A 15,740-nucleotide genomic window follows, 5' to 3' on the forward strand; every position below is an offset into this window, starting at 1 on the left:
TAATCAAAAGAAATGAAAATGAGAATGATATACTATCTTTTATTTATCAAATCTGCAACAATTTTAAAAAGAATGATAAAACCAAGTAGAGCTTCTCGCAAATCCATCTACTCTAAGCTTGATATATCAGAGTTGGGAACTTCTTGCTCATTGTTTATTTGTTTATTTTTAAAATAATAGTTTCATTGATGTCTAATTCACATTTCATCACTTGATTTTTATATACCCAAGAAATAAAAGCTAATTTCTGTTGTCTAGGCTGCTTTGTTTTGTTTAGTGAGATAGTTTGTTAATACCAGGAATAATGTAAAAGCTTTGCTATTGTTAGTTTCCTTAATATTGTCTTTGCATTTTATGAACAAGCAGGCAGTTGCTTTCTTTTTTTCCATCTTCTGAGGCATATAAGAGAACTAAATTGGAAGCAACCTAAATGTCCAATCATGGGGGATTTGTTGAATAGATTATGGTATAACTTTAAATAGAACAGTGCCATTTCTTTTAGCTTAAAGAACTCCCTTTAACATTTCTTGTAAAGCTGATTAGTGGTGATGAACTTTAGCTTTTGCTAATCTGGAAAACTCTTGGTCTCTCTGGATGGCAGTCTTCTCAGGTAGAGTATTCTTGGTTGCAGGGTTTTTACCATCAGCACCTTGAGTAAGTCATGGCACTTCCTTCTGACCTGCAAAGTTTCTGCTAAGAAAATTACTGATTTCTTCCAGCTGAAAAGAAATGGCACTAATTAATAACAAAAAAATACGTGAAAGTAAAAAATGTCCCTGGAAAAGGTAAATCTATAGTAAAGGTAGCAGATTCGTCACTTATAAAGCCAGTATGAAGGTCGAAAGACAGAAGTAGTAAAATTAAGGAAAGCTACAATAACTAGTTAAGGGATACATAAAATAGTGTAAAATGTGACGTTAAAGACAAAACGAGGGGTTAGTAAAAATATGTTTTTGAACTATGTTCAAATTTAAGTTGTTACCAACTTAAAATAGACTGTTCAATATATAGGACAATATATGTGAACTTCATGGTATCCACGAAGCAAAACTTACAGCAAATACACAAAAGAGAATGAGAAAGAAATGTAAACATAACACTAAGGAAAGTTATCAAACCAGAAAGAAAGAAAGAGAAGAAAGGAACAGAGAGAAACTATGGAAACATCCACAAAACAGTAAACAAAAATGGCAGTAATACCCAATAATTATGTTAAGTGTAAATAGATTAAATTATCTAATCAAAAAGCATGATACTTGAATCAAAAATTAATAATTTTCAAAAAGACTCATCTGTGTGCCTGCCTTCAAGAGACTGACTTCAGAAGTAAGGATACACACAGAATGAAAGGGAAGGGATGGAAAGTGATATTCCATACGGGAAACAAAAAGAAAGCTGGTATAGCTATATTCATATGAGACAAAATAGACTTTAAAACAAAGGCTGTAATAAAAGAAGGGCATTACATAATGATAGAGAGGTCAACCCCAGAAGAAAATATAACATTTTAAAATATATATCCATCCATCATGGAAGCACCAGAATATATATAAAGCAAATATTAAGAAGCATAAAGGGAGAAATTGACAATATAATTGTAGTAGAGGGACTTAGCCCACTTAAATCAGTGGATAGATCATCCAGATAGAAAATAAATAATGGAACATTGGCCTTAAACAGCACAGTAGACCAGATGAACTTAATAGATACATACAAAACATTTCATGCAAAAGCAGCAAGATGCATAATCTTCTTAAATGCACATGCAGCATTCTCCAGGATAGATCATGTTAGGCCACAAAAGAAGTCTCAGTACTTTCAAGAAGATTGAAATCATAGCAAGCATCTTTTCTGACCACAATGGTATGAAACTAGAAGTGAATTACAAGAAGAATACTGGAAAAACCAGAAAAATGTGGAGAATAAGACAATATGCTACTGCACAACCAAAGGGCTATCAAAGAAATCAAAGGAGGAACTTTTTAAAATGCTTAGAAACAAATGAAAAAAGGAATATAACATACCAAAATCTGTTGAGATTGCAGCAAAAGTGGCTCTAAAAGGGAAGTTCGTAGCAATACAAGCCTACGTGAAGAAAAAGAAAAATCTTAAACAATAACTTTACACCTAAAGCAACTAGAAAAAGAAGAACAAACAAAGCTTCAAAGTTAGTAGAAGGAAGGAAATACAATCAGGGTAGAAATAAATGAAATAGAGATGAGAAAGATGAGTGGAACTAAGAGCTGGTTCACTGAAAGATAAAACTGACAAACCTTTGGCTGGACTCACCAAAGAGAAAAAAAGAGGGCTCAAATAAATAAAATCAGAAATGAAAGGGAACTTAGGATACCATAGAAATATTAAGAATTGCAAGAGACAACTTTGTACAATTGTGTGCCAGCAATTAGAAATGGATAAATTCCTAGACACATACAATCTTCTAAGACTGAATCATGAAGAGACAGAAAATATGAACAAATTACTAGTAAGGAGATTGAATCAGTAATCAAAAACCTCCCAACAACAGAGTCCAGGACCAGATGAAATCTATAAACATTCTAGTGAATGTTTGTGAAATCTACTAGAGAAATCTACCAAACATTCAAAGAATTAATACCAGTTCTTCTCAGACTCTTCCAAAAAAAAAAAAAAAAAAAAAAGGAATTCTTCCAAATTCAGTTTATGAGGAGAGATTTACCCTGATGCCAAAAGCAGATGAGGATGCCACAACGTGTTAAAATGACAGGCCACTATCCCTGATGAACATAGATGCAAAAATCCTCAACAAACTATTAGCAAACTGAATTCAGCAATACATTAAAAGGATAATATAGGATCATTTATTTGGGGGGGATACAAGGGTGGTTCAACCTACAAATCAAATCGACAGGATATACCATATTAACAAAATGAAAGCTAAAAAATCCTATGATCATCTCAATAGATGTAGAAAAAACATTTGACAGAGTATAACATCCATTCATAATAAAAACACTCCATCAAGTGGGTATGGGAGAACATATCTCAGTGTAAGAAAGGCCACGTGTGACACTCACAGATAACACCATACTCAGTAGTGAAAAGCTTTTCTTCTAAGATCAGAAGCAAGTCAAGAATCTCCCCTCCCCCCACCACACACACTTTTATTTAACGTAGTACTGGAAGTCCTAGCCAGAGCAGTTAGCAAGAAAAAGAAATAAAAGGCATCCAGATTGGAAATGAAAAGGTGAAACTGTCACTATTTGCAGATAAAATGATACTCTATGATGAAAACCCTAAAGATGCCACTAAAATCTACTAGAGCTAATAAACGATTCACTAAGATTCCAGGATGCAAAATCAATATACAAAATTCCTTTGTATTTCTATACACTAATAGTGACCTATCCAAAAGAAAAATAAATCCCATTTAAAATTTCTTCAAAAAGAATAAAATGCCTAGGAATAACTGATCAAGGAGGTAAGAAACCTGTACACTGAAAACTATAAGACATTGATAAAAGGAATTGGAGACTACACAAATAAACAGGAAGATACACCACGCTCATGGATTGGAATAATTAATATTGTTAAAATGTCCATACTGTGCAAAGCAATCCGCACAGTTAATGTAATCCCTATCGAGATTCCATTGACATTTTTCACAGAAGTAGAACAAATAATCCCCCAAATCTGTATGAAACCACAGAAGACCCTGAATAGCCAATGGAATCTTGAGAAAGAAGAACAGAGCCGGAGGTAGCACGCTCCCTGATCTCAGACCACACTGCCAGCCTACAGTAATCAGAACAGTACGGTCTGGCATGAAAACGGACATATGGATCAACAGAATAGAACAGAGAGCTCAGAAACAAACCCATGTTTATGTGGTCAGTTAACCTACAACAAAAGAGGCTAGAATATACAATGGGGAAAGGACAGTTTTTAAAATTGTTGTAAGGAAAACTGGACCATTACGTTAACCTTATACAAATGTTAACTCAGAATGCATTAAAGACTTATATGTAAGACCTGAAACCACAAAACTCTTAGAAGAAAAATAGGTAGCAAGCTCCTTGACACTGGTTTTAATGATTTTTTTTTTTTTTGGATCAAACTCCAAAGACAAGGGCACAAAAGCAAAAATAAATGAGACTACATCAAACTAAAAAGCTTCTGCACAGTAAAGGAGGCCACCAACAAAGTGAAAAGTCAGCCTCCTGAACGGGAGAAGATATTTGCTAATCATCTAGCCTCTAAGAGTTAATATCCAATATATGTAAAGAATTTGCACAACTAAATAACAAATGATAAAGAAATGGGTAAAGAAAATCTATATAGGGACGCCTGGGTGGCGCAGTTGGTTGGACGACTGCCTTCGGCTCAGGGCGTGATCCTGGAGTCCCGGGATCGAGTCCCACATCAGGCTCCCAGCTCCATGGGGAGTCTGCTTCGCTCTCTGACCTTCTCCTCGCTCATGCTCTCTCTCACACTCTCTCTCTCAAATAAATAAATAAAATCTTTAAAAAAAAAAAAAAAAAGAAAAGAAAATCTATATAATATATATGAATATAAAGAAATAATAAAGAAAATATATATAGATATAAAATATAAAGATAAATGATAAAGAAATAGATATTCTGTTGAAAGAAGACAGATGGCCAACAGGCAGGTGAGAATGATGCTCAAGATCGCTAATCCTCAAGGAAATTGACGTCAAAATCCCAGTGAGAGATCACGTTATACCTGCCAGAATAGCTAAAACCAAAACCACAAGATCCAGGGGTGCCTGGGTGGCTCAGTGGGTTGAGCCTCTGCCTTCGGCTCAGGTCATGATCCCAGGGTACTGGGATCAAGCCCCACATCGGGCTCTCTGCTCAGCAGGGAGGCTGCTTCCCCCTCTCGCTCCGCCTGCCTCTCTGCCTACTTGTGATCTCTGTCTGCCAAATGAATAGATAAAATCTTTAAACACACACACACACACACACACACACACGATACAGTGTTGGTGAGGATGTGGAGGGAAAGGAACCTTCATGCACTGTTGGTAGGAATGCAAACAGGTGTGGCACTGTGGAAGACCGACGTTTCCTCCAAAAGGTTAAAAATAGAATTACCATATGAGCCAGTAAGTCTACTACTGGTATTTACCCAAAGAATACAAAAACACTAATTCCAAAAGGTAGTAAGTAAGCACTTCTGGGTTTACTGCAGCATTATTTACAATAGCCAGTTACAGAAGTAATCCGAGTATCCATCAGTAGGTAAGTGGCTAAAAAAAGATGTTTTACATATATATATATATATTCATTCCGTAGTGTGTGCGTGTATACACACACACACGCACACATACATAATGGAATATTATGCAGCCATAAAAAGAATGAAATCTTGCCCTCAGAGAAAGATAATTAAGTAAAATCTGAACAACAGAGCCAAACCAAACCTAGAGTCGTAAATACAGAGAACAGAGTGGTGGCTACCAGAGGGAGGGGGGTCTGGGCCGGAGGCACAGGGGATCCTGAGGCACAGAACTACAGTTAGAAGTACCTCAGGTGGTTGCAGTGTACATCGTGGGGAACAGAGGCGAGTGATAAAGTCAGCCCTGGAACCATGCAGGGCCGGGAGTACTGACCCTCCTTGCAGTTGAAAATCCGTGTATAGTCCCGACTCCCCAGAAGCTTGTGTACTAACAGCCTACTGTAGACTGGAAGCCTTACCCGTAACCTAACCAGTCAGTTAACAGAGATTTTGTATGGCATGTGTATTACATACTATGTCCTCACAACAAAGTAAGCCAGGGAAAAGAAAATACTACTAAAAAGAACATAAGGAAAAGAAAATACACTTACAGTACTGTATGTATTAGAGAAAATCCACGTATAAGTGAACCCTGCAGTTTGAACCTGTGGTTCAAGCGTGAGCTCTATTGTAGTAATTTTGCATGGCGACAGATGACGCCTACACTTGCTGTGGTGATCACTTGCAATGTGTACAAATGTCGAGTCACTATGTTTTACACCTGAAGCTAACAGAATCTTATATGTCAACTGTATTTCATTAGAAAAGACTGAATTATCTTTCTGGTAACTGTGAAAATTATGTTGTGATAGGAATAGGCATCAAAGATTATACTGCCAGGTGTATACGGAAACTGTTCTATAGATATGTGTCGGGTAGTTTGTTAATAAAATTACGGTTGAGGGGCGCCTGGGTGGCTCAGTGGGTTGAGGCCTCTGCCTTCGGCTTGGGTCATGATCCCAGGGTCCTGGGATCGAGCCCCGCGTTGGGCTCTCTGCTCCGCAGGGAGCCTGCTTCCTCCCCTCTCTCTCTCTCTGCCTGCTTCTCTGCCTACTTGTGATTTCTCTCTCTCTGTCAAATAAATAAAATCTTTTAAAAAATAAAAATAAAAAAAATAAAATTACGGTTGACCCTTGAACAACATGGATTTGAACTGCGCAGGTTCACTTATATGTGGATTCTTTTTACTAAATACCTATAAATGTATTTTCTCTTCCTTGTGATCTGTTTACTAGCATTTTCTTTTCTCAAGCTTACTTTATTGGGAGAAGCAGTGTATGTATGTATGTGTATTTATATATATATACACATAGATATATATGGCATATAACATACAAAATCTGTGTTAATTGACTGGTTATATTATGGATAAAGCTTCCGGTCTACAGTAGGTGTAGTCTACTAGTATTTAAGTTTCTGGCGAGTCAAAAGTTACACGCAGATTTTTTTGATTGTACAGGGGGTCGGCACTCTTAACCCTGCCTTATTCAAATTAACTGTATGGATTAAGGTTAAGGTTGACTTTTCTGGATTTGGTGATGATTATTATCTTTTTAAGTTTATAATTTGTTATGATTTCTTTCCTCTTTCCAAATACATATTCTTCTTTACATTTAAAAAAAAAAAAAGAATAACAACTGACCGACAGCCTCCTTTCTGTTGGGCTCTGTGCAGGATTCTTGATTCTCTTCTCTCCTGTAGTCATCAGGAGACTGGGGACATGGGGAGAAGGAAGGCTCGAGAGGTTCAGTCCCGTGCGCAGGGGCACAGAGAGGGAGAAGGGCTGTGATCTGGCCTGGCGTGGGTCCTACCCTGTCCTCACGCTGGAAGTCGGGGGGGCATCTGTTGTGCGTAGCCATGGTCGCAAGTAGCATGGCTGTGGAACATTTTTCTTTTTTAATATTCCCCTCCTTTTTCTTGAGTTCGTATGTATTACTCTTATCCTCCAATGAAAAACACATTTAAATAAGTCAATAATGCAATAACCCAAGATTGTATTATATTTTTTGTAGTATTTACATTAATTAGTCCTCCCCCTCTTTTTTTTTCCTACCCATTAAGGGCTTGTAACTCAGTATTCACTGCGTTAGAGAAAAGTCAAGAAGCAATTGAAATTACAAGTGAAGACCGCGTTATACAGGTTTGTCATTTGGGAAGTTCGTTTCTCTGAATTTCTGGTATTGTTTCTTCTTTTAGGATTGAACCTCTCCAGTATGATCTTTTTTTTTTTTTCTTTTTGAAGTTAAAGAGACCAAGTTTTCCTTAGAGGATTATCAGAACAAAATCTAAAAATACATAATTAAAATTTAAAGTTCCTGATAGATAAGAAAAGATACTAATAATTACTTAAGGTGCTAGAAAACATTCTGTGGAAATGCCACATTTGCATTTATTACTGCTCACCTTTCCATTTGCTTATTTAGCAAGAGGAGACTGGTATCCAGAGGGATTACCACTGCGGTCTGCAAGCTCTGGCCTTTCTCACTATTTTTGAAGAGAGCTTACACCTATAGAAATTTACTCGAAACTACTCACAATTTCCAGAATAACCTAGTAGTTGCTGAACAAAAGCGGCTTCATAGAAGCCGCTTGAGATAACATGGCTTGTACTTTTAGAGAGCAGAAGAGGGCTTGCGCCGAGGAAACGCTCCTCCTGTCCCTCCCGAGCAGGCCCGTTCTTCACTGTAACTTGCGACTCTCTGGGGAGAGAGAGGCAGCCTGGCGGGTGCTGGGGGCGCAGGCTAGGGGCAGGCGGGTGGGGGGTTTGCAGGCAGCCACCAGGCCGTCCTAGCTGAGCGAGGTCAGGCGGGCCGCTTCGTCTCCCAGCTGTGCAGACGGCAGTGGGAGTCCTGCTCCCAGCAGCCTGCCTTCTGTCAGGAGGTTCTCAGCGGGTGCGTGTGTGCCGAGGGCTCCCTGCCGCGTCTAGCAAGGAACACAGACCGTAAGTGCTGTCAGTTACTGCTGTATCCGGCACAACTTCCCTGTACGTTTTCTTCTAGTCGTCTGGTCTTCCCTGAAATCCGGCCACACGGCCTGGCCTCTGTGAACACTTCCCAGTTTGCAGCCTGCTTTCCCAGCACACTCCTCGTGTGTATCACATGAGGGAAGCCACCTAGAGGTTTCCTTCCCATTAAACAGATGCACCGACTGAGACTTACTGGGTTAGGTGACTTGCTGGAGTCACCTTGGTGCTTCATTCTACTGCATTGTCACCCAAAAAATCCTTCTGTAGCTCCTTGGGCCTGTCCCCACGTGGCTTCTTTCCTCTGTCGGTGTTCAAGGGGGATGGGGCTAGCTGCTCTCTCTGGGGCCCCAGGGACCAGAGCAGATTAGCCAGGTGTCCCCAGAACAGAGGCTTCTCTGCACTCCAGGGATCTCCTGGGACTATGCTTTTATGGCTTTCAAACTCATGGTTAAGCTCCAGGCCCCTGGGCTTTTGGGGCAGAAAATGTGAGAGCTTGGGTGAATGCCCTTGGTAGCCCTCTTTTCAAATTCTCTTTTAATTTGCTTGATGTTGTTTCTCTTGTCTCCCCCCAGTATGCAAATCCTGCATTTGAAACAACCATGGGCTATCAGTCAGGTGAATTAATAGGAAAGGAGTTAGCAGAAGTGCCTATAAATGAAAAAAAGGCTGATTTGCTCGATACTATAAATTCGTGCATCAGGATAGGCAAGGTAAGTAAGAGGTCAGTAACTTTTTTACTTTCACGTAACAAAGAGGAAAAGAAGGAGACGTGTTCACTGAGTGTGGCATGTGCCAGGTAATGTGAGTCTCACTCTTCCCAGGAGCCCGGGGAAGTACCGGTGGTGGTGTCCCTGCTACTCCCATTTTGCAGATGAGGAAACGAATATCAAGGAAGTGTAGGGTATGATTAGGTGTTATGCAGAGTAACTTTGATTGACACTTGAAATCACTGTCTTTTTCTCTGTAATAAGTAAATTGATCTTGCTATAATGGACGGTCCCAGTGGTAGATGTTGGCACGCGCGTTTGGGCAGAGGATTGCCAGTGAGGTCCCAGAGTCTCAGAGCACATCTGAGCCCGACAGTTCTCTGAGCCTCGTGCATGTGTTCAGCCGTTTCTGGAGTGCCTCCTGCGGGCTGGCGCTCTGCTAGGTTCTGGTCTAGAAAGAAGAGTGAACATAAGCTGCTGCCTTAGAGAACTCCTGTTTCAGACCGTGAACATGACAGGTCACTTTATTCTGGTGCTGGAGGGTCAGGCGGGAGGAAGGCAGGCTCGGTCCGCAAGGGTATTTCTCGGAGCACTGGCTTCTGCCAGCCCGTCCCAGTTACTAGGTTTTCATGTGTGATGACAAGGAAAAGGCTGCTGCTTTTCAGAGTCCTTCCTGCTGGGCTCTAAAAAACTTCTGGAAGTTGAGAGACTGTTGATCTGATTACGCAAAACACTTGAACGCTAGTGACCTGCTGTCTCGCCTGCTGTCCTGTGGCATCCGACCAACACCTTCCCCGTAGCCCAGCAGAGCAGTCTGCCATAGAGAGGGCAGAAGGGCTCTGCAGAGCCTGTACCCCCACTGTACCTGGGCCCTTGAGATGCTGTTCGTGGGCTTGTGTCCTTTTGCTCTCCTCTGGCCCTGAGCACCCCAGTTTGCCTTGCAGTGAAAACAAGGAGAGGGCAGGCTGGCTGTGAGGGCCCAGTGACACACTCCCAGGAGAATAGCAGAAGTGGGCACTAGCCGAATCCCATTCTGCCTCCACCTTTCTGTCAAGGATGATGATTTTCTTGCAAGAGAGAGTAGCAGGTCCTCTGGAAAGTGCACTGAAGGATGAGATGGATGAAGAGCCCATTGGGGGCTCAGGCACCCCGGGTTCCCTCACTCACTGAGAAGGGGCATTCTCAGAAGGCAGTGACCAGACAGCAGTCTCGCTGACCCAGAAGCCGTGGGGGGCTTTCCCATGGCCTTCCTACTCCTGCTAGAGAAGGGGTCAGCCGGTGGTTTTGTTGTGAGGGCCAGCTGGGCAGGAGCCAGAGAGGACGGCCCTCCTGCGCCTTGATCTGACCACAAGAACACTGGGGCATCCCACCGTCATGGAGGAGAGCGAGGGGAGAGGGGAGGGGGCGGTTAGGGGCACGTGAGGCCGTGGGATGCAGCCAGATCCGTGTGAAGAGCGTCTCGCCTACTAAGTAATGTTCCTGGCACCAGTACAAAGGGCCTCAAGCTTGAACAGCAGGAGACCTGTTCTATAAAATCCATGTTTGTTGTGAGCAGAGAATCTGAAAGATTATCCTATTACTGACTTCCGTATCTCTTGATTTCAAAAAGGAGCCTGCTTATTGATTTGGCGTATCTTGGAGTTCCTAGGGTAAAAGAGCAGCCAGTGGCCTTTGGCCGCGCCCTGCTGGTTTGTGGCGACCCTGCAACAGGACTGGCCGCTTGGTTGGGCCCCGTTTTGGGAATGAAAGAATATGGGGCCTTTCTGATTGAGTCTCCCAAGGGAGGGAGAAGCAGGGCGACTCTGGCCCTGGGCTCAGTGGGGAGAGCCCAGAGGTGCCCTGGGAACAGGAATGGGGACTCAGGAGGTGGTTAGCCCCTGTGGCGGGGGCTTCGGAGGGTCAGAGCCCAGGTGGGCCACTTGGGGGCAGAGAAGAAGTCCCGACGCTGCTCCAGCGGAGAGCCCGCAAACAGACTGCACGGCCCCTCCAGCTGGTGCTCTCAGCCAGGGGCTCCTCTCCGGTGAGGCATCGCTGCCATCAGGTGACCTTGGTTTTCAGCCTCCACGCTCGTGCGCTTCTTTGCATCACCGCGTATGTCCTTCCCGATGGCCTCCCTTTCCTCGTCCCGCAGACTTCGCTGGCAGGGCTCTAGAACCCACGCTCTGCTCTCCTCACGCACCTGAGCCTTCCGGGGGCTCTTCCCCTGGACACTGTGTCTTGCAGGTGCCGGGGAATGTCCGGGCTCGACACCGGCCTGCACCTGAAGCTTGGCTGCAGAGGCGAGTGTTTGGAAACTTGGAGTTTTCTCCCTCGTAGGCGCCCGCTTCTCCTGACTCTTCTTCCCGTTTCCTCCCAGGGGTTACCAGGGTTCTTTGTCCCTGCTCTGCCCACAAAGCTCCTTGGTCGGCGAGGCGCCTTGGCTGCTCCGCGGGGGCGGCCTGTTCCTCCCCACGCCGAGCTGCAGCAGCTCTCCAGGGTCTTGAGCAGCTTCCCGCCGCCATCCTGAAATCGCCTTGTCTAACAGCAGTTTCCCTCGTCCCGCCAACAAAAAACCCGTCCTCTCTAGCCTCTGCGGTCTCTGCTTGTCGGCCGCCTGTCCCTGGACTCTTCCCTGGACCCCGTTCCTGGAGTGGCTTTGCTTCCTCTCTCCCCTTCAGTGTCCATTTCATCCCTGAGCTGTGGGGTCTGTTAAACCTGCATCTGAGTGACGCCGCCTGGGCCTGACCCTCGCGGGGCCTCTTCCCGCCTCCGGACGGTGCTGGCTGAATCCAGTCTGCGCACATGGCACTCCGGAGTGGCCAGTCTGATCTGGCGCAGACTTCCTCTCCCTCGGCCTGGCTGCAGGAATTCTACGCTCTGACCTTGGCCTAACTTTTCCATTCAGGGAACCGAAGCCCCAGTGACCTTGACGGTTGACTGTGTACGGGCCCTGCGCCAGCCCTGGGGCCAGAGCAGCCCGTTGGTTGGGCGCCCAGAGGGGGCTGTCACAGCAGTTGGAGGAGCCCAGCTCGGTGTTAGCCTGCCCTGGGACAGAAGCGGGGTGTGGGCCTTAGTACAGTTCCGATGGGAGCCCGGCCCGGGGAGGCCTGTGCAAAACCACCTGGGCCGGAAACAGGCCATTTACTGAATGTTGGCCACATGTCAGGCTTTGCTGACTTTCTGTGCGTTACCAGATGGATTCTTCCGTCATTGCATTCTAAGGCAGTACTGTGTTATTCTCAAGATCTGAAACTCATATATTTATGAGAGGTCAATATCAATCTTTTTTTAAAGATTTTATTTATTTATTTGACAGTTCACAAGTAGGCAGAGAGGCAGGCAGAGAGACAGAGGGAAGCCGGCTCCCCGCAGAGCAGAGAGCCTGATGTGGGGCTCGACCCTAGGATTCTGAGACCATGTCCTGAGCCGAAGGCAGAGGTTTTAACCTACTGAGCCACCCAGGTGACCCGAGAGGTCAATATTTTTGATAAGAAGTAGAATCTGTGCTAAGTAACTATTTTTTGTTTCTGTTAGTGACTGGAGAACTTAGAGGCGAAGCTGTTCTCCAAGCAGAGGCCCTGGCTCGCCTGCCCAGTTCCTCAGCCAGAGCGCAGAGCTCGGGTTCGACTGGCTTGTTCCTCTGCTTGGGATCTGGCGGCTGCTCACGTCTCTTCAGAAAGGATTAGAGGAGAAAGCCATGCAGATAGATTTTAAAGTGCTAATTGATGGATGGATTGAATTGGTCTCCCATTTTTCTCCCTCTCTTTTATGTAATAGCTCTATTGAGAGAATTCTCTATTGAGACTAATCGAGAATTCACATACTATACAATTCACCCACTTAAAGTCTATAGTTTAGACTTTAAACTATGGTGTTGGGTCTATTCACAGAGTTTTGCGAACATCACTACAGTCAGTTTCCCCCCTTTTTCTTGATAGTGAGCTTCAGAAGTAAGTCTTGCACCTGTCTGCTGCAGCCTCCCGCAGTGGGCACGCGGGCTGTGGGTACGGAAGGCCGGTGGTAGCTTCCAGTCTCGGGACCCCTGTTTAGCCCTTGCCTGCCACAGGCCATTCTCCTCTGAGAACTGTAGTGCGTCAGACCCTCACCTCCCTTCTGTCCCAGGGCCAGTAAGCACGGAGCTGGGCTCTCGGGCTGTCTCTTACTTCAGTCCTTCCTTGGCGCAGTGTTTTCACAAGTATACTAGGGTAGGGGGAGCACCAGGAACCCTCCTTTGCTTCTGTCAGAATGTCCTGGCTTCTGCTGAATCCACTTTCTCAGAGGAGCCTGAAAAGGAGATTCTCTTGTGGGCATTTGCATGCAGGTTGCCAGGCTGTAAGCATGGAAGGTTCTAGAATGGACCCTGTGTGAGTGTTTGGACAGGAGAGTTGAGGTAGGCCACCAAGGCTGCCATGGTGGTCTGCTTCCTGCCTCAGTCAGCACCAGGTCCTAAGGGATCTAGAAAGTCCGGAAGATTAGAGAACACCCTGATTTGAGTGTCCTGTAGTGGATTTTAGGGCTCTTCATAGCTTAAGGACCTTGGTAACCCTTGGAGGAATTCAGAACATTTTAGGTGGTGACAAAATCCAGCTCCATCCCAGTCTTCTCCACTCCGCCCCAAGAGTAGGCGCCTCCCGCAGCGCCCGTTCTCACTGTGGTCTCGGCGCGTGCCCGCCGCCTCTGTGGTTTCACTCTAGGATCCGTGTGTATTCTGTCTGATCGCGAGGGCACAGCTGGTGTGGCTGCGCCCCCGGCTTTTAAGGTCTCTGATTTCTTCTACCTGAGCCTGGACCTGGCTGTGCTCCCCCTCCACCTCCTTCCGAAGGACAGAAACCCTCACACGCCCCAGAGGGCAGTAGCCAGCCACCATGCAGGTGGCGGCAGAGGTGGCCCCTTCTCTGCCCCAGTCCCAAGGTTCACCCCCTCCCAGATGTTGGGGGAGCTCAGAGAGTCTGAAGAGTCTGGGTGCTGCAGCCGGGCAGCGTGCTTCCCTCTTGGGCCCAGGCCCTCTTTTGCCAGCAGACAGCCCCTAGAGACCCGTGACCACTCACACCGTGGCGGGCTGGTGTGTGTTGGCAACTCCGGAGGGGATGGTCTTGGGGGGAATGGTCAGATACCCAAAACTGTGGGGTTGGGATAATTTCTTTATAATCCTAATTGCTGTAATCCTGATGAGTGAGTCAGAACCTGAAGTGGAAGATGTTCTTGTGTTTGTTTGGAATGGACAATCGATGGATGTTTACGTTCCCTTTATAGGAATGGCAAGGGATCTACCACGCCAAGAAGAAAAATGGAGATAATGTGCAACAAAATGTGAAGATAATACCTGTCGTTGGACAGGGAGGGTAAGTGGAACAACGAGGTACTCCAGTCAACGAGCCATGTTTGGCTTAGTGCAAAATTGGCTCTGAGTTAAGAACCACGTGCAGAAATTTAAAAGAAAGATGTGTCACAAGGTCAGATGTCATCAGAGAATGGCCTTCCAGGACACAGCATCCTTGGGGCTACAGCCTGACCCCCAGCTTGGGACCCAGAGCCACCAGGCTCCAGACGGGCTTGCTTCAGCTGCATGGACGCAAGAGAGACCCAAGTGTTCCCATTAGAATGTCACGTTACTAAGCTGGGTGGTGAGAACACTAATGGGCCCACTCCCTAGATTTTAAAAGATTGTTAGCTAACTTGAAAGCCTGTGTGTTATTCCTGTGTAGACCTATCAAGCTGGATAAAGGTATTTAAAATACTCCCATTTATAGCAACTCTCATATAAAACAGATGTGACTACATATTGCAAAGTATTATATATCAGGAGCCTAAAAATTTCCTATGGTTTGTCTCAGAATCTATCTTAGTATGGACAGTGGGAAATTATGAACATGAAGGACACCCAACAGTTAAAATGCAGCCATTAGAAATGACGATCATAGAAAATTAAGTGGTAAGGGAAAATGCTTAAGATAAACACAAAAATCAAACCACAAAATCATACCTAGTTTGTGATCTCTGCCCAGGGAATGAGGGAAAGAAAACACAGACGAGATGTGGTCATGGTGGCAACAGCAGCTGCTGAGGTTTCTCGAGCCCGTCCCTCTGTGGGCAGGTTCTCAGTGCCTGGGAGACGTCATTTCGTGCCTTCCCTGGCACCCGCTGTGGCGTCCGTGATCATCTCCATTTTCCAGATGAGGAAACTGAGGCCTGAGGCAGGAGGTTTCTGGCCCAGGGTCCAGCAGACTGCCAGACTGACCGCAGAGGCTTCTGGCCCAGGGCCGCCGTGCTGACTGCTGGGCTCCCGTGCCTGGGCGCCCGGCTGTGCTGCCCGTTGGCACTGCCTCAGGGAGGTGGGTCTTTGTGGGCTCTCTGTTCTGATCTTGGCCTTTTTTTGTCCTCCACATTTTTTTGTGGTTAGGAGAGGGGTTTGACACTCCAGGGGGAGACGTGGAAAGGTGGCAGGCCCAGGAAGTTAAGTGAGGAGTTCAGTCCACAGTGCTTGGCTGTAGACTCCAGTTAGGGAGCTCCGTGTGGCCTGTGGCGCCGCCCCGATGGCTGTGAGCTCAGGGCTCACTGGAACCTGAGGCCGAACGGCCATGCAAAGGGCTGTGAGGATGAAAACGTGCCAAGGAATTAAAGGCTTTTGGTTGGTTAATATTGTAGTCCATTGTTTAAAACACTGGTGTTTTTTATTGCATGTTGTGAAGACTTGGATGAATTGTGGTCTTTTTACTGAAGAGTCCACTTCTCTGCACAGACTCCAGAGGATGCTTGTAGACTCTGGGCTGGTTATTGGTGGCCTTGGCCACAAACAATAGAAATGTTCC

General features: G+C 45.3%; 1 protein-coding gene across 3 annotated transcripts in view; it reads left to right on the forward strand.

The window, feature by feature from the left end:
• PDE8A (phosphodiesterase 8A) overlaps positions 1 to 15,740 on the forward strand; it is a 147,378-nt gene that overhangs the window by 88,718 nt on the left and 42,920 nt on the right. For all 3 annotated transcript variants that reach the window (XM_044231008.1, XM_044231007.1, XM_044231006.1), the window contains exons 7-9: positions 7,342 to 7,420; positions 8,818 to 8,955; positions 14,185 to 14,273. In XM_044231008.1, the coding sequence (XP_044086943.1) occupies positions 7,342 to 7,420; positions 8,818 to 8,955; positions 14,185 to 14,273 (306 nt within the window). The remainder of the gene's footprint in view (positions 1 to 7,341; positions 7,421 to 8,817; positions 8,956 to 14,184; positions 14,274 to 15,740) is intronic.

Source organism: Neovison vison, chromosome 13 (genome assembly GCF_020171115.1).
Source record: "Neovison vison isolate M4711 chromosome 13, ASM_NN_V1, whole genome shotgun sequence".
In the NCBI taxonomy this organism is placed as follows: domain Eukaryota; kingdom Metazoa; phylum Chordata; class Mammalia; order Carnivora; family Mustelidae; genus Neogale; species Neogale vison.